This window comes from Mastigoproctus giganteus, chromosome 3, assembly GCF_048544385.1.
Source record: "Mastigoproctus giganteus isolate SK-2022 chromosome 3, ASM4854438v1, whole genome shotgun sequence".
NCBI lineage: Eukaryota > Metazoa > Arthropoda > Arachnida > Uropygi > Thelyphonidae > Mastigoproctus > Mastigoproctus giganteus.
The window spans coordinates 9,614,058-9,639,862 of NC_143577.1; the positions used below are offsets into that span (position 1 = coordinate 9,614,058).

Here is a 25,805-nt window from a genome sequence, read left to right on the forward strand (position 1 = left end):
GCTTATGACCAGGCAATGAGGCCTCTTCTTTTGTGATGTATGTTTGCCTAGGCATCCTTTTCCAAAAGAGGCTTATTTTGTCTGTATTAAAGACTTCTTGAGGAAGGTAACCCTCCTTAACGAGCTCTTGAAACTCCACCTTAAAGTTTTCAGCTGCTTCCTGATCAGCACTGCAAGCCTCTCCATTGCCTTATGACACTTTTAATATCGGACCTTTTTTCTAAAACGGTCAAAACCAACCTTTGCTGGCTTTAAAGTCCCCATATCACGTATCACTAGCTGAAGGTATTTTAGTCTTTAAGTCCTCAAAAATCTGCTTTGCACATTCACAAATGTATTGTCCAGGAACTGTATCACCCTTCATTTGTTTTTCTTTTATCCACAGCAACAAAAACCTTTCCATTTCTACAATCAGTTCTCTGCCTTTTTGGACTGTGTTAGATTCATCACTTACTTTAACTTTTTTAAGGTTTTCTTTTTGTTTCACTATGGTAGAAATGGCTGACTGTGAAAAACCATATTCACGCACCAATGAACTAATTTTAGCACCATCATCATGTTTTTTCTCTATTTCTTGTTTAATTTTAATTGAAATTTTCTTCTTACTGCACTCTTTAGGGGCCACATTATGCAATGTTGTACGTTCAAGAATTCAATACAGTAAATTTATGGAAAGTAAGCACAAAAAAAAAAATTACTTGAACTAAAGGATACGAAAACAAAACATGTGCCCAACACGTTTACAAATGCTGCTATTGAGACAAAGGACCACGTGGTCCTGTCGGGAACAATCGTAAGCAATTGTAGAGCGAAATAAGTAGGCACCAGTGATCATCACTGGTTAGTAGAATCAGCGGCTCAAATCATTAAAATGCACTACACTTTCACCGTTTATTGCTGTTTTGTTATAAGAATGAATTTTGAACGCTTTTGTGATATTTTTCTAAAGCGCGTTTCTGGAGGTCACGACCATAAAACAATAAAAACAATTTGCACTTTCCAGTTTATGGGCTTTTCTGTTAGTGCAAGCTATTATAAATGGGTAGTGAACTCGATCTTATTGCATTTGCGATAATACTGATAATTGGAATTCTGTTTTACCTTACAGTATTATAGCGAAATGTGTTTCCCCTTCACTGAAATCATATAAAAAACAAAAATAAAATTTCAGAATCTTCTCTTCATTCCTATTTTTTAAGCTCCATTTAATAGAATTAATTAATTAAAATAGAATTAAAATTCAATTCGCAAGCATGATGACAATATCCCACGCTTACTGCATATCGTATAGTGAAAGGTATTTTATTATGAGGAGTCCATTGTAAAGTGATTTGATCGTATAGTGAACCCATCGTAAAGCAGGGGTCCACTGTACTGTTTTTAACTTGAACATTAGCATTAGCATTAGTAGAGGCATATGATGCAAGAAAGCAAGCTTATTCAGCATCAGCCAAAAAAAAAAAAAAAAAAAACACACACCACTCCCATTTCACCCCTCCTTTCGTTCGAAATACCTGTCCAGTTGAGCTTTAAATTTGTTTAGGCTATCAACTTCAACAACAAGTGATGGAAGTCGGTTCCACCAACCAACCACCCGCTGGCCAAAGGCAAATTTCCACACATCTATCCGATCCGTCCTTCCTCAATTTGAATTTATGCCCTCTGAGGTGATTATTCTGAGCAAGATGAAGAATCCCATTGGCATTGAGCATGCTCAAACCATTCAAACCCTCATACCCTCTCCAGACTCTGTAATTTGCAAAACTTAAGCCTTTCTTCGTAAGAGCACCCGTTTGTTCCATTCACTAATCTTGTTGCCCTTCTCTGTACCCGTTCCAGCAGCTCTACATCCTTCTTGAAATGAGGCCTCCAGACCTGTATACAATACTCATGATGTGGCCTAACCATTGCCTTATACAAGGGAATAATCACCTCCTTATCCCTGCTAGAAAAATTCCTGTATATCATTGACAAGACATCATGAGCTACTCTTGCAGCTCGTCTGCACTGCTCAGAGAACTTCATATCTGCCTGCACAATTACCCCCAGGTCCTTTTCATTCTCCACCACTGTCAGTGTAGTACCGCAGAGTTGATACGTTGCTCTGGGGTTACTGTTTCCCATATGTAGTACTTTACATTTGTCAATGTTAAACTTCATTTGCCACCTCTCAGCCCATCTGTTCAACGTTTCCAGATCCTGTTGCAGCAGCATAGCGTCAGTAGTGTCCTTAACAACCCTGCCAACCTTTGTATCATCTGCAAACTTGGACATTAAACTTGATATCCCATCATCAATATCATTCATAAACACCGAAAACAACAACGGACCCAACACTGAATCCTGAGGAACTCCACTAATAACATTAGTCCACGTTGAGCAGTGTCCATTGATTACCACTCTCTGTCTTCTGCCACTCAACCATCCCCTTATCCATAGCAGCAATTTGCCTCCAATGCCACACTGCTCCAATTTGTGCAGCAGTCTTCCATGTGCAACAGTATCAAAAGCCTTTCTAAGATCCAAATATATAATATCAAAGTTATTCCCTGCATCCAGTTCTTTTGTGACTACATCATAGTATCCAATCAAATTGGTCAGGCAAGACCTGCCCTTAACAAAACCATGCTGCGTCTGAGCTATAACTGAATTCTTGTCTAGATGATCCTGCAGTGCTTCTTTAACCAGTGCCTCCATTAATTTACCTGGAACAGAAGTTAAACTAACAGGTCTATAATTACTTGTGTCAGCCTTTGATCCTCCTTTGTGATTTGGGGTTACATTTGCACATCTCCAGTCTATGGGTACCTCCCCTGAGTCCAAAGAAGCTCTCATAATTATGGCTAGGGGGTTTGCTTACTTCCTTTACTGCCTCCTTTAATATAACTGGATAGATCCCATCCACCCCAGGTGCCTTTTTTATGTTTATCCTCAACAATCTCTCCTCCACTTTCCTCTCAGTTATTACAAAATCATTCAGCTCACTGCCAACGTTTACTTTACCTACATCATTCTCCTTCCTGAATAACTCCTCATGCGTGAATGTAGATGCAAAATACTCGTTTAGATTGTTAGCCACCTGAGCAGCATCCTCAACTGTTGAACCATCAATATCCAGTGGACCAATCTGATTCATCCCTTTCCTTCTTGAGTTTAAATATGTAAAGAACTCTTTTCTGTTTTTCTTTGCATCCTTTGCCAAGGATTTTTCGTAGTCTGCCTTTGCCTGCCTAATCTCCTTTGTGACTTGGTTTAACCAAGTCACAAAGGAGATTAGATATAAGTTGACTATCATAGGCTTCCATGTCACCCATTAATTTGTATGTATCCCATGCATTTTTCTTCTCTGCAACATGTCTCATTAGTTCATCTGACAACCATTTAGGCCTAAACCTTGAACAATATTTCTTAGTTGGTATGTAAAGCCTGGTAGCCTCCAAGATTAGTTCCTTGAATGCTTCCCATTTTGAGTTTGCTGTTGGTAACATCATCAGCTGGTCCCACTGTATAGAATTTAAATACTGTCTCAGACCATCATAGTCGTCTTTACGAAAACAAAAACCCTTCCCTTTACCTCTGATGGTAGTTACCTCCTTGAGTAAATCCCACTTCAACACACTGTGATCACTGCCACCTAGTGGTTCATTTATCTGCAGATTCTTAATGCATGAAGAATCACTACTGATAATCAGATCAAGAGTATTGCCCCCTCTTGTTGCCTCACGAATATGCTGATGTAGAAAACAATCATCCAATAAATCCACAAAAGCATTGCTAGTGTGTGAGTGACCAACAGTCAAATTCCAGTCAATATCTGGGAAATTAAAATCCCCCATTATAAGACTCTCTGATTTACTGGCCCACCCTATTTCCCTGTACAATATCTTATTATACTCATCAGAGTCATTAGGCCTATAGCACACTCCTACTCTCAATTTTGATTTCCCTATGCTTATGTCACACCAAACTGACTCGACACTGCCCTGTCCATCGATGTCGACTGGGTTCACTTTCTTGGACTTTATGTGTTTCTTAACTAATAGCATAACCCCTCCTCCCCTCCTGTCCTGTCTATCCTTTCTATACACATTGTATTCCCCAAATTCCAGTTCCGCCTTACTTATATCTGTGTGACACCACGTCTCTGATATCCCAACAGTATCTGCCTTTGATGTTTTGAGCAATACCTCAAATTCATCAAATTTATTTACCAAACTCCTAGCATTGTGTACATGCAGGTATACATGCACCTGTTTCTATTCTTAGCTACCCTAACACAACCCATGTGTTTACTTGTACCGCAATGACTCCCAGCAGTCTCTGAAATATCCTGCATCTTGTTTTTCAGGCTTCTGCTCATTTCAATAGAAGCAGTGCAAGAATCACTTCCACCTCTGCCAGTGGCTACTGTTAATCTATTAGTCCTTGTATCCCCCCCCAACTAGCAGTTTTCCGACCCACCTAACACTGCCTCGACAGCATCAGCAAAAATTCTTGCACCCTTTCTATTTAAGTGTATCCCATCCCTGTAGAAGCAATCTCTCCTGTTAACAAGTACAGTCCAGGCTGAAAAAAATTCTACCCCTTGAGCCTTGCACGATCCCTCCAGGGCCGAATTGATCGACAAGGCTCTCATCATATACTCCCTCCTATCGTGTCTGGGCAGAATTGCAGACACTTTCAAATTCAACCCTAAGTCACGGCTTTTTTTCAACAGTGACCTGTACTTGCTAAGTAATTCCGCCTGTCTCCTACTCTTAATATCATTAGTGCCAACGTGTACAACTATATCACCTTTTGTGCCCTTAAAAGATGATATCCGCTCTACAACGTCATCAACCTTTGCCCCTGGCAGACATACCCTGGTCCTATTCCACCTATCCTTTTTACATAGCATGTTCCCCGTTTCCTTGATGTTTGTTTGTTTGTTTTGTTGGTTTTTAGGAGCATTAGCAACTGAGGCCATATTACTCCGGGATATGCGGTGGTCATTCTTTGACCTTTCCGCATCCTCCGTATTTGGTGGTGACAGGCTCGAACCCCGGTCTAATCAAGAAGCGTGTGCTGCGCACTGCTGCTCCTTCCCACCTGGCTACGGAGGCGCCCCCGTTTCCCTGACAATAGAGTCACCAGCAACTACTAGTTCCTGTGGGACCAGCGCATTCTGCCTAGGGGGCTGCCTCTGTGTTGCCTGATGACCAAGTGCAAGCTCTGGCGTTGATGTGGGCAGCTGAGAGCTTGATGGGTCCCTCAATTTATTTCCTTCGAGGGCATCCACCCTGTCCTTCAAGCTCTCATAAAGGCTCATAACAATGCTGAGTTGTCGCCTGATTTCCTTGCACTCCTTACATCGTGCACACACAGAGACATCCCCCTTGGCAGTATCATGTCCCGTACCCGACTGCTCCGCAAACATCAAGCAAACAGTGCATTTTAAAAGACTGTGATTCAGAGGGCAACTGCCCCCCTCAGTTCTCCCCTGAACCACAGCATTCCCATTAGCTTGAGCCTTTTGCTTCGCTGCTCTGGTCAGAGTCATGATTCTGATTTAATTCAATAAAATTTCAAAACAAAAATTAAATCCTTAAGTTATATCCCAAAACACTTATGTTATATTTTTTTTTTTTCGGTATCTAGTGTTTTCTACTTGTTCCCTTTATACAACTTCCGTATCACGTGTACCACTATAGTTATGTATTAATTATTTGTTACGATTAAGTCGTTATATATATATAGAGTTAAAAATACAATTTAAATGACAATAAAGTTTATCAAGATTAATAGATTTACTGATTAATTGACAATATTATATTATGCACTATACTACACTAAGCTTATGCTATCGTGTAAAAATGGCGGGAATTCTCGAACGGTACTTCTACGGACTCGTAAGTATTGATTAGCTTCCAAATCTCGCTATCTCAATTTAGAATAAACTAAGGATCCTGACTAGGTCTATAATCTACTTATAGAAGATAATTTTATATAACAATTGGTTAATAAATCGACTAAATTTGGTTAAAAAAAAAGACCTCTCGTTCAATTTGTAACACGTGGATTTTGTACCGTTATCGATACTAAGTAATATCTACAAAATCTCTGTCTAAGTTAAACTTTAAACTAAGTATCGTAACTAGGAATATAAAGCTACTCTAGAAAATAAGTTACTATGACAATTTAAGATAATAAATCAGAAAATAAATCAGGAAAAACTTCTCTGTTCCAAGAGCTTCTAGGAACTGCGTCCGCACAGGCTAACCTAGCACCCAGCGAGGAACATTTATTGGAAAACCCAGGATTTAGATAAAGGTTGAGAGTTTAGGTTGGAATGAGAAATAAAGGATTTGATTCCTTAAAGAATAATTGCACTGACGAGATCAGAATATTTAAAACATTAGTCCAACCAAAAAAAAAAAGTAATAGAAATACAGGTCATCCCATTTGACACTCTTAAAATTAGTATACTCGTAAGTATTAATAGTGGAAAATGATGCATGGTAGCAAGCTCATCAGTGAAAAAAAAAAAAAAAAAATCCCATTCCACCTATTCATTCTTTCCAGTAGGTTAAATATTTAAAATGGCCATGTACAAGGAAAATATCAAGTGTTAGATATGTTGTTAGGATTGCTTGCTTGGTATTTTAGAGGATAAATGAACAGTGTGTAAGGTTAATAATAATAGCAAAAGTTTCAGTACCTCTCTCACCCAGAACTGTGCAGCTAGAAAATTTGAAGCTAGCTGGAGTTGTGAACATTAAAATTACCAAGATGTTTATACGAAATGATTGGGGAAGGGGAGATTGTCAATAATACTTTGTTTAGGAGGAGGCCTACTGGCTAAGAGTGTCCACTGAAGTGTGTGTGCCAGTCTTATTTTAGTCTCTTACTTTAGCATGCACACACACACACACACGCACACACACACACACACACACACACACACACACACACACACACCTACACCCACACACTTCAGCAGTCATTCCCGGCTGGTAGGCCCCCCCCCCCAGAGTTTCTTCAAGTCTCAGAAGAAGGGAGCACAGTAGCTGCCAAAGCATCAGATTATTTACAATCTCCCACTCCTTTCCTAAGTCATATTTGGTGTAAAATCCTTAGTTTTTAATAATAAAAATTCTCACCCAATTCTCTAGTCGTGTTTTCTTTTAAACCATTTCTGCACCTGCATCATTTTATACTGCTCTTCACACATTCCATATAAACATTTACATGTGTAAATGTTTATATGGAAGTATTTTTAAAGTGTTATACGGTTGTGCACCAATGGAAACAGTGAAAGGAGTGAAGGTGGAGTTGGGTTTCTGGTCCATAAAGATTTTAAAAACAACATTTTTGGAATTCAAAAATACATCACCAAGGGTGTCAAGACTAATACTCAAGATTTCTAAGAGGTACAAGCTAAAGATTATAATGATTTATGCACCAACATCGAGCCATGATGATGAAGAGGTTGAAGAAATGTACACCGAAATTGAGAGTCTTCTAGATGAGCAAAAAACCCACTACACTATTATTATAGGGGACTTCAATGCTAAGGTTGGAAAAAGACAAAACAGCGCAGAAAGGAGAACTATAGGAAATTTTGGAATTGGTGAAAGAAATGAAAGAGGTGAAAGACTTGTGGAATTTGCAGAATCTCAAGGACTGTCAGTAATGAACACTTTTTTTCCAGAAAAGGGTGAACAGAAAGTGGATATGGAAGAGTCCAAATGGATTAACTACTAATGAAATCGACTTCATCCTCACTAACAGAAGATATATTGTGAATGATGTTACCGTCCTGAATAAGGTAAATGTTGGAAGTGATCACAGAATGGTAAGATGTATGCTTGATATAGATGTAGGAAAGGAAGGGAAAAAACTGACTCAAGTAAATAATACAAAGGTCTTTGAGATAACAGAAGAGGAGAAAAAGCAGTATGTACTGGAACTTAAGAACAAGTTTGAGCTTCTGCAGACTGCTCAGGACCAACATATCGACAAGGAATATTACAACTTTCTGAAAGTGATAAAGCCCAAGAGACCTATAGGGAAAATGAAATCCAAAGAAGAAAAAATTAGTCAAGAAACACTTGTCATGATGAACTGAAGACGACAAATGAAAAGCAAGAAAAACACTGACAGGGAGAAAATTGAGTATACTGAGTTATGCAAAGCCATTAGAAAGAGACTCAGAGAGGACATAAGAAGATTTAACACAAGAAAAGTAGAACAAGCATTAAGGGAAAACAAAGGATTTAAATCAGTAGCCATGAGCAGTAATACAGAAAGACAAATGATACTGAAACTGAAGAATAGCGATGGTGTACTTATAAACAGCAGAGAAGGCATAATTCAAATAGCAGAAGACTACTATAGAGAATTATACAAGGAGCAGGGGAATGATGCCAGCAGTGGGGAAGATGGATTGCAAAGTAGCAACAGATACAACATACCCGATATTCTTCCTGATGAGGTAGAACATGCATTGAAGAAAATGAAGAATCAGAAAGCCCCGGGGGAAGATGAAGTTACTGTAGAGTTGTTAAAATTGGGAGGAAGAGACAACACAAAAACTGGCAAGGCTCTTCACAAAGTGCATTAGAAAAGGTGTGACCCCTAAGCAGTGGAATAATGCAATCATAGTTTTGCTGCATAAGAAAGGAGATAAATCAGAAATTGGAAATTATAGACCAATTAGCTTGTTATCCCACATCTACAAGTTGTTCACAAGGGTCATTACTAACAGATTAGAAAGAATACTTGATGAGAATCAACCGAAAGAGCAAGCTGGCTTTAGGACAGGATTCTCAACTATGGATCACCTTCACGTAATATCACAGCTAATGGAGAAAGCAAATGAATATAAAACACCATTATGCCTGGCATTTGTGGATTATGAAAAGGCATTTGACTCCATACAGCATAAGGCAATGTTTCGGGCACTGGAAAGACAAGGCATAGATACCCCATATATTATGATTTTGAAGAAAATATATGAGAGTGCTACCTCCTTTATTAGACTAGACAAAGACAATTGGAAATTTAAAATCGAGAAAGGAGTTCAACAAAGAGACACAATATCTCCGAAGCTGTTTGCTGCTGCCCTTGAGGAAGCTTTCAGAAGATTAGACTGGTCGCAGAAAGGAGTCAATGTGAACGGAGAGTACCTAAACCATTTACGATTTGCAGATGACATTGTGGTCATAAGCCACGATCCCAAAGAATTAGAGGAAAATCTTAATCAGTTATACACAGTTATTAAGGATTTTGGACTAAAGATGAATATGACTAAAACAAAAGTAATGATGAACAAGTATGCCACAGAAAGGGAAATAATGCTTGAAGGAGCAGTAATTGAAAAGGTAGAGTCATATACTTTCTGGGACAAGTTATTAGCTGTAATAATGATAAATGGCTGGAAGTCAAGAGAAGAATAAATTTTGGATGGATAGCATTCAGGAAATATAGTCACATACTGAAGAGCAATATCCCAGTTTGTCTGAAACGTAAAATAATGAACCAATGTATACTCCCCACCATGACTTATGGAAGTGAAACTTGGGCACTCACCAAAAGAATGGAAGAGAAGCTGAGAACTACACAGCGAAGAATGGAACAAATTATATTGGGTATCAGACTGTTAGATAAGAAGAGAAACACATGGATTAGGCAGCAAACTCAAGTAAAGGACATTCTTATCAAAACTAAAGAACTAAAATGGTTTTGGGCAGGACACATAGCTCGGAGACATGATGACAGATGGACTAAGAAAATAACAGAATGGTACCCAAGGGGAGCTAGAAGAAAACCTGGAAGACAAAGTCGGAGTTGGATAGATGAAATTCATGAGTTTGTGGGTAGTAAATGGATGGCCAGTGCTCAAAACAGAAGGAACTGGAAAGTTGCTGGAGAGGCCTTCATCCTGCAGTGGATTGAAAATGGCTGATGATGATGATGGTTGTGCATACTCTGTGCTAAAGTAAAATAGATTTTTAATATTATAGTTTCCTTTGAAATGAGTCCTATGCCTAGGTAGTGCTATCCAGCACTCCCTAACTTAGTTGATGGATAGGAATTTATTTTAAATACACTGAGATTTCTTTATTGTTAGAAAGTTAGTTATTTCGATTAGTTCACCAATTTGTAAAATGATAGTGATATTTAATAGTAGTCGTGATTTTTTTTGTGTGATAACACAATTTCTTCTTTTCTCAGGATTTGGTCAGGTTGCAGGGGAGGGACATATATAATCTGCTGATATTCTTTTTCTAAAATTCAGAAATGTTTCCTAGAAGTCTCACTTGATTTGTCAAATATGTCTGTATTAAATTGAAGTGTGTGTACATTGTAGTTTTTTTTTTTTTTTTTTTGGGTATGGTATAAGCCATAGTAATATTAATATTAGCATTACCATATTTTATAAAATTAAGTTTGAATTTATTTAAATAATATAGATAAGTAGCAGCAGTTAAATTGTCTATATTTTAATTGTTTTAATTTTTTTATCATTATAATTAATCCACTGATATTCACATGGGAATCACTTCCCTTTCCCACTTTGACTTCCGATGATCTCTGGGTGGAAGTCAGAGGAAGACTAACTCACAGTGCTTTCCAAAGTAATGTTTTTTTTTTTTTTTTATTAATGCTTTGAGAAGTATCTATTGAACAGGGTGAAAATGGATTATAAACTTAGCGTTATTTTGTATATGATTTTATGTGACTGCCAACTGGTTAATACAATCTGATGATTAGGCCTAAATTGTATTAAAATTAAAATGAACTCTTTTGAACATTCTGATTTCCTTCGGCTGAAATAGTATCCATATTAAAAATTTTCCATTTTCCCATTTCTGAAGATTGCTAGATTTAAGAATGTGATAATAAATTGTACTTTATTGTAAATGCCTACTTTTTCCTCAACCTTCATGTGTACCACTTATATAAACACCCAATATGATTAATTCATATTATATATTACTTGTTTTAATCATCAGTTAATTTGTGTTTATATATTTTCCCTTAGTAAATGAGTTGATTACAAAGCATCACCAAGAAAAGAAAGTTAAGATGGATCACATTGTGAGTATAGTAAAACTTAATGTATGATTAATATGAAATTATAATTTGCTTATAAACAGAATTGAAAATATAGTAGTGGCATGCTTGTATATTTTTATATGAGAGTACTTTTTTCATGTCTATTGAAAAACATCTTTGCCATTCTGTAAAATTCCAATTTATTAATAACATGTAAATGAGTGGGCATATAAAAATTATTTATATACAATAAAGATCTTTTTGTATAATTATCTTTGTTCTCATCTCTTATCCTCCTTCAGTTAAAATATTCCACCGCTTAAACAGTGTATGTTATATTCCACCATTTTTAGTATTAGCATTGGCAGAATAATGCAAGGAAGCAAACCTTGTATAGAACCAGCAAAAAAAAGAAAAAAAAAACTTCAATTGCCTATTCCAAATCTTCATTAAATTTATTCAAATACCAACCTCCACAACATTAGGTGGAAGTTTATTTCAGTGATTGATTACAGCTGAGAAAGTGTAAAGATGCCTTAATATTTAGTTTAATTAACTCTTTTAAAACCTTACACTTCAATTAGTCTCCATTCAAATACCTTGTTTCCAGAGACTGCAATTTACAAGGAAGGAAAGAGCTCCTTTTCTTTCTTGGTAGGAATATCCCTTTTTTTGCCCCCACTTAACCTTGTTACTTTTTTCTTTGCACCCTTTCCAGCAGAGCTAGACCCTTCATAAAATGAAGTTTCCAAGCCTATATATTGTATTCCAGATGTACCTAACACTTCAGGATGATCACCTCTTTGTTTTTATTGGAAAATTTCTCTATATCATTAGCAGAACCCCCATGAGCTGTTGTAACAGCTGGTCTGCACTGCTCAATTTCATGTTACACTGTACAGTTACCCATAGATCTTTTTCATATCCCACTACCATTGACTTTGGTAAAATCTAAGTGGCATGTTATTCTGGAATTACTGCTACCCAAATGCAGTACCTTGCATTTCTCACTGTTACACCTCAGCTGCCATTTTACAGCCCATTTTCTTAATTTATTTACTCCTTGGCCAAAAAATTAGAAACTTTATTCGGTGCCAGTAGTTCCACCTTTTGCCTGAATTACAGCCCACACACATTGTGGCATGGATTGCAGTAGGTGTCTGAGGGAGTCTAGCCTCCATATTTTGTTGAGGTCAGTTGAGAACTGTGAAGCTGAACTGTCCTTTCTAGCATATCATTATATCCCAGACATTCTCAGTTGTATTGAGATATAGAGAATTAAGTGACCAGTGTAGATGTTGAAAACCTTGGTAATGTTCCTCATCCACTCAATTACAAATTTACATAGTGAATAGTAACATTGTCATTTTGAAAGCATCCATCACAATTGTGAAGTTGGTCCACACTGACAGAAAGGTATTCATTGGAGGTAAAATGACCTTTTAATGGTATAAGCAGACCCAGCCCTTACCAACAGAACATACTTCTTACCATCATACCTCCTCCAGCTTTTTTGAGCAGTGAATATGAGATAGTGGATGTATAACTTCATGAGGCTCATGCCATACTTTCACCCTACCACTTAAATAGTGTAAATTGAGACTCATCAGGCCACATAATCTTTTTCCAATGCCAAATCCAGTCTTGGCATTGGTGGCACTACTCCAGTCAAACCTTTTGGTTTTTACATAAAGTATATCTTTCATATATGCACATGCCCACCTAATCTCAAGATTCTTCACTCCAACCACACAGTTTGATTAGAAATTGATTGTTCTTTGCCTAGGTTGAATTTTTCAGTCATTTGATGCACACAGGATCTTCTATTCTGATGAACAGATTTCTTTAAATTCCTCTGGTTCCTTTCTTGAAATACCAACTTACTGCCCAACTTATTGCATTTAGAGTTGCATTTTCCTTTCTTCTTCCAGCTTCCCATATTGTATACTTTTGAGATGGTTGCTTTTGACACACCAGTGATTTCCTTTGTTTTCTCAGTTGTGACTCCTGCTAAATGTACTCCTATAATAACACCTTTCTGAAATCTGGTCTTACCTTATAATACTTTATATATTACTTTACTTTAACTACAGATTCCATTATTTTTCCCTAGCACAGAGGTTTAATTTACAGGTCTGTAGTTACCCACTTCACCCTTTGAACCACTCTAGTAAATAGGAGACATGTTTGCACATCTCCAATCTGTAAGTACATCTCCTAAATGTAAGTATGCTCTCATTACTATGGTTCAAAGCTTAACTACCTCTTAACTACCTCTTTTATAGCTTCTTTTAATATATTCCATTATCCCCAGATGTTCCCTTACACCTTATTTTTTGTTATTGTAAAATCCTTTAACTCCCAATCAGTATTAGATAGACCTCTGCTAACCTGATCTCTAAATATGGCTTCATGTGTAAATAGATGCAGAATATTTATTCAGTTTATCAGCAATCTATACAGGATCATCAGTAGTTGTGCTGTTCATATCTAGTGGACTGCAATTCATTCCTTTCCTTCTAGTGTTAAAATATGCAAAGAATTACTTGCTTTCCTTTGCATTCTTAGCAAGGACCTCTCATAATCTTCTTTAGCCCGCCTAATCTCCCGAATAACTTGATTACACACTGATTTGTGCTTGTTGTAGAGCTCTCTGTTCCCTGGCAATTTATAATCGCCCCATGCATTCTCTGCCACTAAGCCCATCAGTTCATCTAAACGTCCATTTTGGTCTAAACCTTAAATGATATCTCTTAGTTGGTATAAAATACTTAGTGGCCTCTATGATTACTTTTCAGAGCACTTCCCATTTATATTCTTCAACAATCAGCTGATCTCAAAAGAATTTTAAAAAATGTCCGTGTCTGTTATAATCACCTTTGTGAAAACAAAATCCCTTCCCTTGCCTTTACCCTTGACAGTAGTTATTGCATTGAATAAATCTTACATCAATATGTTGTGGTCACTGCTGATAGCCATGTCAATAATATTCCCTCACTTAACCTTGTTACTTTTTTCTTAAAAAGTCAAGAGATGTTTTTCTACTGAGTGAGCTGCAAGCCCACAAGTTCCAATTGAAAAGTTAAAAATCCCTGTGATAAGACAGTCTAATGTGTGTAATCTTATACCTCAGTCGGATCACCTTGCTAGTGCCTAGTCTCCAGGTGCTGCAGTTTGCAGAACTTTAGCCTTACTTGGCAAGAGCAACCTTTTATTCCACTCACCAATCTCTTTGTCCTTTTCTGTACTCATTCCAGCAGCTCTACATCCTACCTAAAATGAGGCCTCCAGACCTGTATGCAGTACTCAAGGTGTAGCCTGAACATTGCCTTATACAAGAGAATAATCACCTACTTATCTCTGCTAGCAAAGTTCCTGTATATCATTGACAAGACCCCATGAGCTACTCTTGCAGCCCCTCTGCACTGCTCAGAAAACTTCATATCTGACTGCCCAATTGCCCCCAGGTCTTTTTCATTCTCCACTACCTGAGTGTAGTACCGCACAGTTGATACATTACTCTGCGGTTATTGCTACCTATATGCAGTACTTTGTACTTAAACTTCAGTTGCCATCTCTCAGCCCATCTGCTCAACTTTTCTAGAGCCTGTTGCAATAGCATACTGTCATTAACAACCCTACCAACATTAAGCTTGATATACCTTCATCAGTATTATTGATAAATGCAGAAAACAATGGGCCCAACATCGAACCCTTGGGGACTTCACTAATAACATTAGTCCACGAAGAGCAGTGTCCATTAATTACCACTCTGTCTTCTCCCACTCACCCATCTCCTTATCCATGGCACTAACTTGCCCTTAATGCCATACTACTGCTCCAATCTTTACAGTAGTCTTCCATGTGCAACAGTATCAAAAGAATTTCTGAAATCCAAGTATGATATCGAAATTATTTTTTACATCCAATTCCTTTGTGACCACATCACAGTATCCAATCAGATTGGTCAGACAAGACTTCCCCTTAACAAACCCATGCTGTGTCTGAACTATAACTGCAGTCTTGTCTAGGTGAACCTGCAGTGGTTCTTTAACCAGTGACTCCATTATTTTACCCAGAACAGAAGTTAAACTAACAGGTCTATAATTACTCATGTCACTGTGTAACGTAAGTCTGCTGAATTTGATTATATGAAAATTATATTATTGTGGCATTATGTTTTATTTTTATTTCTTATCATTTGTTTGAGTTGGTTATATAATCTTTTAATCTTACTTAATTGATAGATTATTTTTATTTTTTTATGATTTTCAGAAAAATCAAGGTGTATCAGAACTGCAAGAATTTTTAGCTCAAGAAACTGATAATTTGGGTTTGGCTGATGTTAACTATATGCTGGAAATTCTCTATCAAAAGAAGCAGCAATTAGAAGCAGTATGTATATATCTGTATTTTACAAGAATATATTTGTTAAATATATTTACCACTTTTACGTAATGGTGATCCATTTTTTACCTGATTGTAAGAATCCACCTGGTGGTGAATAACTTGCAAACTCAAATTTGACATCAGCATTGTTACAATAGCAGAGAGAAATGAAAAAGAAAATCTGCCTGCCAACTACCTGGATTTATGATGGAGACTCTGTCTTTGATTCTTTTTTTAATGCCTTCTCTGTCTTACCATCATAACAGTTTTTCCTCTGTCTTTTTTGAAAAAAATGTGACACTACGCTTCATTGTTAAAATAAAAATTTAATTTAACAATGAAGCCATTTGAAGAAATTTTAAATTCTTCAATTTTTTTCTTATTTTCATTAAAAAATTGGCTGAGGGTTGTTTTTATGTGTGGTATAAAGTATGTGTAATGCACAAAACACTTGTTAGGTTTAGCATTTACTGTTTTTTTTTTTTTTTTTTTTTGCACAGTGAGAAGTTAATTTTCAATGCCCTTCAATAAGATTACAAAGAAATGCAACAATATTTAAGAACATATATTCACAAGGTTTTCTATGTACTATAAAATATGGAAAAATGAACACTTTGCTTTGTGTAATCTGCATAGAAAAGATTTTTCACTTGCAAGTGGTGGGAAACAAAATGTAATCAGACATTTGCAAATAAATAGCAGAGAGAAATGCAAAAATAAATTTCTATTTCAAAGTGAAGATGATAATGTCATATGTGCTGAATTGCATTGTTTATCATACTTCAGCGTCTGACCTGTGCTAATCATAGACAGCAAGGATATTAAAAGAAAAAACAATATATTAAAAGTGAAAACAGTTGGCATTGTTTATCATACTTCAGCTTCTGACCTGTGCTAATCATACAGACAGCAAGGATATTAAAAGAAAAAACAGTATATTAAAAGTGAAAACAGGCACAAGAAGCATATTAAAAGAGGAGATTGAGCACATGGTGCTTACTTTCCTTTTTTAATACCTTGTGCCTGTTTTCACTTCCACTTGTGGATAATGAATGAGTATTTGGTAGACATTTACTAATATCTAGAAAGAAGTGTCCAAGGGAAAGACAGATTGAAACAATTTCAATTAATGCATGCCACTTAACATTTTGGAGCATGTATGTATGCGTGCACTGGCTGTCTTTCAATAAATGTTTAACCAGACTAGTAGAACAGTGGCAGCTTTTGACAAGTGTATTTAAAGAAGTGGCATGAAAAGCTGTATAAGCTATTCATGCCATTTCAAAGTTACCAAATTGAAAAGTATGACATGTAGTTGCTAGTGAGTAGCACTGACTCATGTATAGATTCAGTTCATATTCCAAAAGAAGGTCTCAAGGAAAAGAACTTCTGAATTGTAAACTTCTGGCACAAGAGTCTTAAACAGTCCAAGAAAGCTGATAATTCTAGGCAGGTTATCTTCATACATAGAAAGTCACTTCTGGCTTGAATAAAGTGGTTTTCTTATTCTTTGTGAATGTTATATCAATATTTGAAAATCTGAACATAAATCTTCAATGAAATGTGTCTCATATCCATTTACATCTCACTTACTTACTCTTGGATATGTGGAAGAATAGGATGTGTAAATTTGTTGACTATCTGAAATCATTATTTAAGATTTTACTTTGGATAATATACTTATCTTTTATGGTTTAGATTGAATTAATGGGATAAATATATTTTTGGGTTACTTCATTTTAAATATTAAAGAGCTTTTTATTAGGATTATAATAGTAAATTGAAATATTTTTATGTCATCTAATTATTCAGTTGTGCAATAATCCAATAAGTAATTAACATAAAAGCTAAAGGCATATGATACGCTGATTTTAATTGTTTTGATATACGATTTTTTTATAATATGGTATATGTAAGCACTTTCTTTTGAATTTTAAGTTTACATATACCATATTATACAAAATTGTATATTTGTTTCTGAAAACTTTATTGCATTTCATAATAACAGTAAGAATTATTTAAACAGGGTTGTAAAGCAGCTGAAATTCAACTTCTTCGAGAATTCCTTCAACAGGTGCGCAGGAATAAGCAAGAGGTAATGTGCTTGCATTTATAATTTATTTTTTAAATTTGTTGGTATAATTATAGGCTTACAAACCCTTGCAATTTGGGCAAGTAATTTGCATTTTTTTAAATTTTCATTTTTTTTTTTTTTCTAGTAGAATTTTAAAACTGCAGTTAGGCCATTAAATCTTATTAAAGATTTAATAGCCGAACTGCAAAAAAATAAAAAAGAATCAAATTGTTTTTGCAAAAGGGTTAAGAAAAGTGCCTGATCTTGTCAAACTATTTGAAAGTTTCAGTCCACAACCTTGAAGATGTTGGATATGCAAAAAGATCAGATTTGCCATCACCTCAAATTTGGCGTGTATGATCACAGCAGCCTCAGATGCAGTTTAATGCAAGCGTTACAATATACATTGCTCGACAAAATTAACAGAACATAGGAAATGTGATGTAACTTATGCAGTTTGTGATTGAAGCAGGACAAAATTTGGTGTGATGGTGTACCATAGAACAATAAAATGAGGAGACAGTGAGAAACTTCAGACAGGTATAAGGGACATTATAGAGTTCTATAAGAATTACCAAAAGGTCACATTACAGAAGTCGATATAAGATGCTCAAAAATATGGTCACATAAAAAGGCGTATGATACCCTCCAATGGTTAAACAAGCCTGACAGTGAACCATGCTCGATATAAGGGTGTTTATAAGATTATGTGGCAAATCCCATTCTTCCACCAGTGTAGATCTTAGCTCACAAAGTGACCAAGGAGTTGACTGTTGGTGTGGAGTGTGACACCCAAGGGCATCCCACACAAGTTCGAGTGGATTTAAGTTTGGTGGTTGTGCTGTCCGTGGCAGTCATTGGATATCTTCAGTTTCAAGATATTCCTCCACCATTTGAGCTCTTATTTGCAGTGACATTGTCATGCATGAAAAGAAAATCTGGGCTAACTGTACCCATAAAAAGTTGAACATACAGTTTGAGGATTTGTTCTCGATATCCCTGCACAGTTACGGTACTCCTATTGAAAACATGAAGAGGGGTGCAGCCGTTGATCATTTCCATCTCCACTGTAAGTTTCCGATTCTCTAATGTTGAAGAGATGGTACTGCATTCCCCATTGTCTCTAGATGAAATACCATCTATCTGTAAGCTAAAATGGGACTCATCAGAGCACAGAACTCTACCCCATAAGTCAGGGCTCCAAGTCACATGAATGTGACTTGGAGGCACCAGTTTTAGTGAACTCTGTGGTGGTTTGGGATTAATGGGATTCAAAAATACAAATTATTATATTAGAGCCACCCACCTGTAATTTCTTACATATACCTGTATATGTGTTATGTCTGTAAATTGTGTGTGTTCTCTGGTCAATTTGCCTGTTTTGCTGGATGAAAAACTCCAATTTCTGGAGAAAAATCTTACTATCTATGCCTGAGACTGACTGACTCAGCCATGGAGTGAAAAACACCCATTAAAGTTCCTTGCGTCATCAACGAGATTCGAACCCATGCCTTTTCTACCCAGTGTGTGGAGGACAATGATGATACCACTGAACTACCTGCACAGACAGGATTAATGGGATACAAACCACTGTCTTCCTTGCATAGAGTCCACTTGAATTGAACCTTCTTAACACAGTCCATTTGGAAATGTTTTCACTTGTGGCTGCAGCAACCTCAAGAGACAGTTGTTGACAATACATTGTAGGGGTCTTGAGGGCTACGTCTGTTCTAGTTGATGTAGCCCTCATACGACCTTGGCCAACCCTTCTTGTAATGTTTTGTCTCCAGAAACTGCTTCCATAGTGCCAGGATGATACAGCATGACACATTAAGACAACATACTACCTCTGCCTGTGACTGCCTAGTTTAAAATTGTTCAATGACCTGTCATTTCAAAGAATCATTTAAACGACAGTGACTTGCATTCTGTACTGGAGATGAAGCTATCCCATTTAGCAAGCCAAAAACAGGAATGAAGTGATGTGGTCGCAATCTGTGTTTTTTTATGGCATCAATAATTTGTGTAATGTGCAAATTATTCATGCCTATAGGATTGATTTCTATTGGATACTCAGAATTTGCATACCAGGATGCTCATTATATCAGATATTCGCCTTGGGCAAGGCTGTTCACAATAAAATATTCATGAAAAACATTTTGTTCTGTTAATTTTGTCTAGCAATGTAGTAGTGTCGGAAGCCAGATTGAAAAAATATATTTTGAGATGTTATTTGCTGTTTAATTTGCTGTAATCCAGGCAAAAAAAAAAAAAAAAAAAGACATTCTCTCTTCTGGTGCTGCCACTCATTCAATAAACTTTATAATATAGCAGTAATTCTTGCTAATTACTGCTACATGGACTGTCGTTGGATGCTTATGTGAACTAGTGAACAGTTTGATGCTACTTTAGAGAAGTATGAGAGAGAGAGAGAGAGAGAATGTTGTGTGTGGAATACAGATGTAAAAATCTTCATTCGGTTATGCATTTGCGAATCTTTAACCTACCTTGATTGTGTGGAAATTAAACCTAGTTTTAAGTTGCTATTTAAGGAAAAGATTAACCATGAGGAGGAGGTTTTCTCTCATATTCAATACTACTTTGGCAAGCCAGGTTAAATGAAAAAAAGATAAAAATTTGGTAAAATTCAAATATGTGATTCTACTAAACACATGATAACTTAGTTTCCCAGTAGGTAGGTGGCCCTCCAATGAGGGCCACCTACCTACCTATAAAATCATAGTTGAGTGATAAACAATAATTTCATGTAATTTTATAATCTAGTTTGCTAATTCAATAAATGTGTAAATTACCAAATGGAATTGAATTCATATGCCATCAGCTTATTCTCCTCAATTGCTGTTTCCATCAATGATCTGTAATAGCATACTGCCAGGTTCATTGTACAAATTCTTGCAACCATAGCTGATTCGTCTTCCATGTTTGTTACGCTATTTTTCATATAATTTTTTTGCAGTTCATGTGGCAACAGCAGTGATGTGTCGCACTTTTTTATCAATGACATAAGAGGATCCTTAGGTTTAACTTTTTGTTCGTCTGTGTGGGATATCCATTTGGGCTGTTGTTAAAAAATTTCACGCAGCAACTTTAATTTCAATCGGAGCTATTTCATATGTGAAAGTCAGGTATACTTGGAGCTGGTTCTTCCTCATGTGTTATGGCCAGATTTCACTACAAATATTTGCTTCCCTCTGGATCAGCAATAGCAAAGAGATTAAATTAACAGTGCCAAATTTTTCCAGTGATAAAAGAGGAAACTTAAGCTTTTAACTTTTTTCCTCTGTACAGAGGAAAAAATTTTATTCCCTTGTGCTGTTGGGAAAAATTAAGCAGTGCATTAGCCTGACATTCTAATCAGAGGTGGGTTTTCATCCAGAAAGTCAGTCACGCTTTCCTGTGTCTGATATGAGTGCATTATCATGTTAATGAAATTTGATTAACTGCCCAATAGGAAAAACCCAGCATTAAAAAATAAATTAAAGGGAAGATTAATTTTTCCAGAATTAAGGAGAAAGTGAAAAGCTAACCAACAAAGAAAAAATAACAGAACATATTGGGAAATCTGTTTTTTGGATTCCTTGTTGAACTTTCTGCAAAAATAAATGATTCTAATCATTATTTTTTTCAGAATAATGTTTTTTCAAACATCACTGAAGAGAACAAGTAATAAACAATGTAATGCTTATTTTATTGTATTAACATATAGCTGAATACATTGAACTGTGTGGCTAGTGATGGTGGCAAAACCAAAACTTAGCAATCTTGTTATCACATGAGAAATTTATTGAAATTCTCCACAGCGCAATTGTTACCTTTCTTGTAATGACTAAATTAACATATTAATCATCTCGTGAATATGTGTCCTCGGTGCAACTAAAAGTCTATTAATATTTTACATGAGAATTATGAAAATTTTGTTGTATTAGAAATTTCTCTTGATTAATTAAAACTAACATGTTCTGTACCTTTATAGATACTTCAGACCTGTTTGAAGTATCTATTATTTGCTTCAAAACGTGTTTGTTTATGTACAAATTGTCTAGAATTATATAAGTAAGTTCTGTCACATCTTATCTGAGCTTCCAAGTAATAGTAGACAGTTTACAAGGTGGAGGCGCCTCCGTAGCCAGGTGGGAAGGAGCAGCAGTGCGTAGCACATGTTTCTTGATTAGACCGGGGTTCGAGCCCGTCACCACCAAATACGGAGGATGCGGAAAGGTCAGGAAATGACCACCGCATATCCCGGAGCAATATGGCCTTAGTTGCTAATGCTCCTAAAAACCAAATAACAACAACAACAACAAGGTGGCAGTCTGAAAAAAAGCTTTGAAAATAGGAAAAGAAACCTTCACCAACTTTAGTTTTGTGATTTAGGCTTGCATAAGGCAAAATTAAATGAAGTCTCTGGATTTCTGATATAGAAATAGATGAAATATAATAACGTGATACATAAATAGATGCAGTCTATTACTGAATCATAAATTATTATTACTGCACCAAAAAAAAAGTAACAGCTTTTTATTTTTGCTCGTTTTTTTTTTACATTTTTTTGTCATATTGTTTTTTTTTTTAACTTCTGATTTCATTTTTGATAATAATTATTGTCAAAAATGAAATCAGAATTTAAAAAAACAATACGACACTCAAATTGCAAACAATCACACTCAAATATTAGAATGCAATTGCACTCTAATATTTGATAAGAGAAAATCAACATTTAAAAGTATTTATTTTTACAAAACTTCAAAATTCCTCAAAAGAATTTCTCCCCCTTCACAGAGCTTGTCACCATCAGAAATGCATACATTTGAAAAACTCACTATTGCAAGTTGTATGCATTCCAAGAACGGACCACTGCAGGCCCACGAGCATTTAGGAACTCATGTGCAGAAGGGTCACTATATGTGTAAAAAAAGTGGTTGATAACAGTAATCAGTGATAACTGCTATTTGGAGTAGGATTTTTATTTTTTTCCTATAAAAACCCCAAACATGAAAGATATTAGAACCTATAGTACTTAGTACTGTGCACAAGTTAAAGGTTTGGAAGACAGAAAACACCTGTTCACATTAGACTTCAGTTCCTGTAAATTGTAATTTTTGGGCAATACGTCTAGGGGTAGTTTTTTTTTAAGAGTACAAGAAGTAGAAGGGATAAAAAATCAGGAAGATGAAACGTTAGTGCTGTGAATTTGGAGTTGGACAGTGAATGTTTGAAGCACATATTTGGACTGGTTTATAAGACAGTGATGGAATTAGATGCCAATTTAGAAGAACAGTACCCATATAAGTTTGTTTTGCGTATGCCAAGAAAGATTAGAAATCAGAGTAATCCATTTGATCTTGTCTAGAAATCTGTATCATCAAAGGTAAGTGTAAGAGAGCAGCAGACTCGAGAAATAGGACAAAACTTAAGTTTTAGAAGAATTGAAGTTGTTGCTGTTTGTCCAGAACAAAATTTCTCCCCCAGCGCGCGCGCGCGCGCGCACACACACACACACACACACACACACACACACACACACACAGTAACATTCATTGCAATTAGTTTGGAACAGCAGCTCCAGTCCATGTTAGAATTTCAGGACTTTTTAATAATGCCAGTAGGTTAACCCATATCTCCCTTTGCAACTTCCCCCACAAAAGGCTACCTAGCACATTTAGGAACAATTTGAGTATGGTACAGAAGGGTTTGTTTTTTTCCTCTTCTTTCAATTTGATAATTGTAAATAACAGTGCATAATCACTTAACTTGTTCAATTTGATAGTGATTTGGGATTGATGAATATACATTAGGGCAAACATAAGATCATTCGAACCAGATTTCTATCATGATACACTATAATGCTTTAAGTTCTAAATAATGTGCTCTATCTGATAGGGTTTTTGTGATATTTTCTTAAAACATTTAAATGTAAGGATTTTATTTATCTCCTTCGTAATTAATATTGCATTGACATGTAACATCAGACTCTCGTTATCTCTAAACTTTGTTTGTTAGTTTGCACAATAGCAGTTTCAAATACATATAATTTATATTAACAATTCTTTTCTTTTGCAGCAACTAGACAAACTTAACCAAGAGATTGGTGTTATTGATGAAGACTCCAAAATAGTTGAGGTAAGCGGATGAAATTAAACATTTAAAAATTTTGTAATATGCAAATACTTTTTTTTTTCTTTTTTTATGCTTTGGACCATTACAAATACTCTGGAAAGTGTGAAGGATCTATGAATATTGGGAGTATAGTTACTACAGTGTGAGAGAAAAAAAACTTCATTGTAAAGCAATGTAATCAAAGAGATGCCAAAAACTTTTCATACTCCACATTTGCTGCTATTCTTGGTGAGCTTGGATTGATTGTATTCAGTTTTAATCCACAGCTATTTCTTGAGAGAATATTTGTAGGATGAAATCTTGAGAGAATAGGTATTCTTAGTATGCTAAGATTGATAGTTTTCAGTTTTAATCCACAGCTATTTCTTGAAAGAATATTTGTAGGATAAATCTTTCAGTATTTTATTATCAGTATTTTTAGAATTTAATGTGAAACTCTTAACTCCTTAGTTAGATATTATACCCTTTGGTTGTAGTGCCATGGAATTTAATACTGTGGAAATTCCACCTTTATTCATTGTACTCTACCCTCTCCGAGTCTTATAAATCTCACTCAGATCTCCTCCAAAGCATCCAGCCCTTCATGACAATATAATGGTTTTGTTACTTGTCACTTGTTTGAGAGGCGTCTCCGTAGCCAGTTGGGCAGGAGCAGCAGTGACAAGTAACAAAACCATTATATTGTCATGAAGGGCTGGACGCTTCTTGATTAGACTGGGGTTCAAACCCTTGACCACCAAATACGGAGGATGCGGAAAGGTCAGGGAATGACCACCGCATATCCTCGGAGCAATATGGCCTTAGTTGCTTATGCTCCTGAAAACCAAAATAACAATAACAACTTGTTTGAGCAGGTCTGGTGACTATAGGAATTTTTAAAGTTGTCTTCGATAGAGAGACTGTATTTCACTACAGTTCTGTGGGTATGGTTACAATTACATTTAACTTTCTCTTATAGATTAGGTATTTCTCCTAGAGTCCTTCCTTTATAAACTTAAGTTTTTTTTTTTCTTACTGAACTATCACTTACTCAGTTTCCAAGTGATTTTCCTATTCAGGGGTGCCATAACCATCAGCGTAGCGGTGTAGACTAGGAGGCGGGCAGTTGTTCATCCTTGGAATGCATCAATTTACTTGAGGTGCGCTCTCCCATAGGCACTGCTCTGTTGAGTTGAATAAGGATCCTTTTCTTACGGCATTCTCTAGAATTTTCCTTGGGCTCTCTCCTTCCCTCACTATGAATTGCATCGGCTTTTCACACTGTTGTTGTATACGTTAGCTACTGCAGTATATTCTTTCTTCCACATGGACACATTCTTTCCCCAACTTTAGACTTACGAAATGTCTCACAAGGAAAATTTCCTTCCCATTACTAAACCATCTCCCCAAAACTCAGCAACGACTCTGCCACACGACTGTCTTCCTCTACGCACTTCCAAAGACTGCCTCACACGACTGTCTTCCTCTACGCACTTACCTGATCTCTTAGAAATTCCACATTACTATGTGTTTATTTAATAATCAGAATGTACCTCCTTAAACAGATTATAAATGACTGCAAATCTAGAACTGTTTAATTTCATTCAGCAAATCTGATTTAATAAACAAATCTAATCTATGATTATGACCACCCTATCCATAATGGACTATGCCACATAGCTCGCAGTATAAAAAGCAGAACTGCTTCGTATGCTAGAGCAGTGGTAATTTGCATCTGGTTGTGCAAGTCAAAGTAAATAGCAGTTATGAGACATAGTAAAGATATCAGGGAGTTTCAAATGGGCATGACTGTGGAAGCTCATGCGTTAGGTGCTTCCATATTGGAAACAGCATGTCTTGTCAGTTGCTCACAGCTCACTGTGGTTAAGGTGTACAAAGATGGTGTCAAACGGGTCAAACCTCCCAACAGAAGTGTACAGGATTACACAAGATGGATGATTGTGGTGAGCGAAGAGTGCAACACATTGTACAGGCTCAACTGCAAGTCACCGTGTAACAGTTGACCTCGCAATACAATATGAGAAATGCAAGAACAATATCCCAAATGGCAGTGCACCACATACTCAGACATATTGGGTTCCACAGCAAATGACCCTCTCCTCACTGCTGATCATCGTCGATGGCGAATGCTGTGGTATCAATATGCTGGTTGGACACTGGAGGA

At 36.3% G+C, this 25,805-nt stretch overlaps 1 protein-coding gene across 1 annotated transcript in view; it reads left to right on the top strand.

Moving 5' to 3' along the window:
• Positions 1-25,805, top strand: part of LOC150087657 (E3 ubiquitin-protein ligase COP1-like) — a 191,087-nt gene that overhangs the window by 42,788 nt on the left and 122,494 nt on the right. The window contains exons 4-7 of the mRNA XM_090369904.1: positions 11,027-11,082; positions 15,316-15,435; positions 17,456-17,524; positions 23,585-23,644. Coding sequence (XP_090226030.1) covers positions 11,027-11,082; positions 15,316-15,435; positions 17,456-17,524; positions 23,585-23,644 — 305 coding nt within the window. The remainder of the gene's footprint in view (positions 1-11,026; positions 11,083-15,315; positions 15,436-17,455; positions 17,525-23,584; positions 23,645-25,805) is intronic.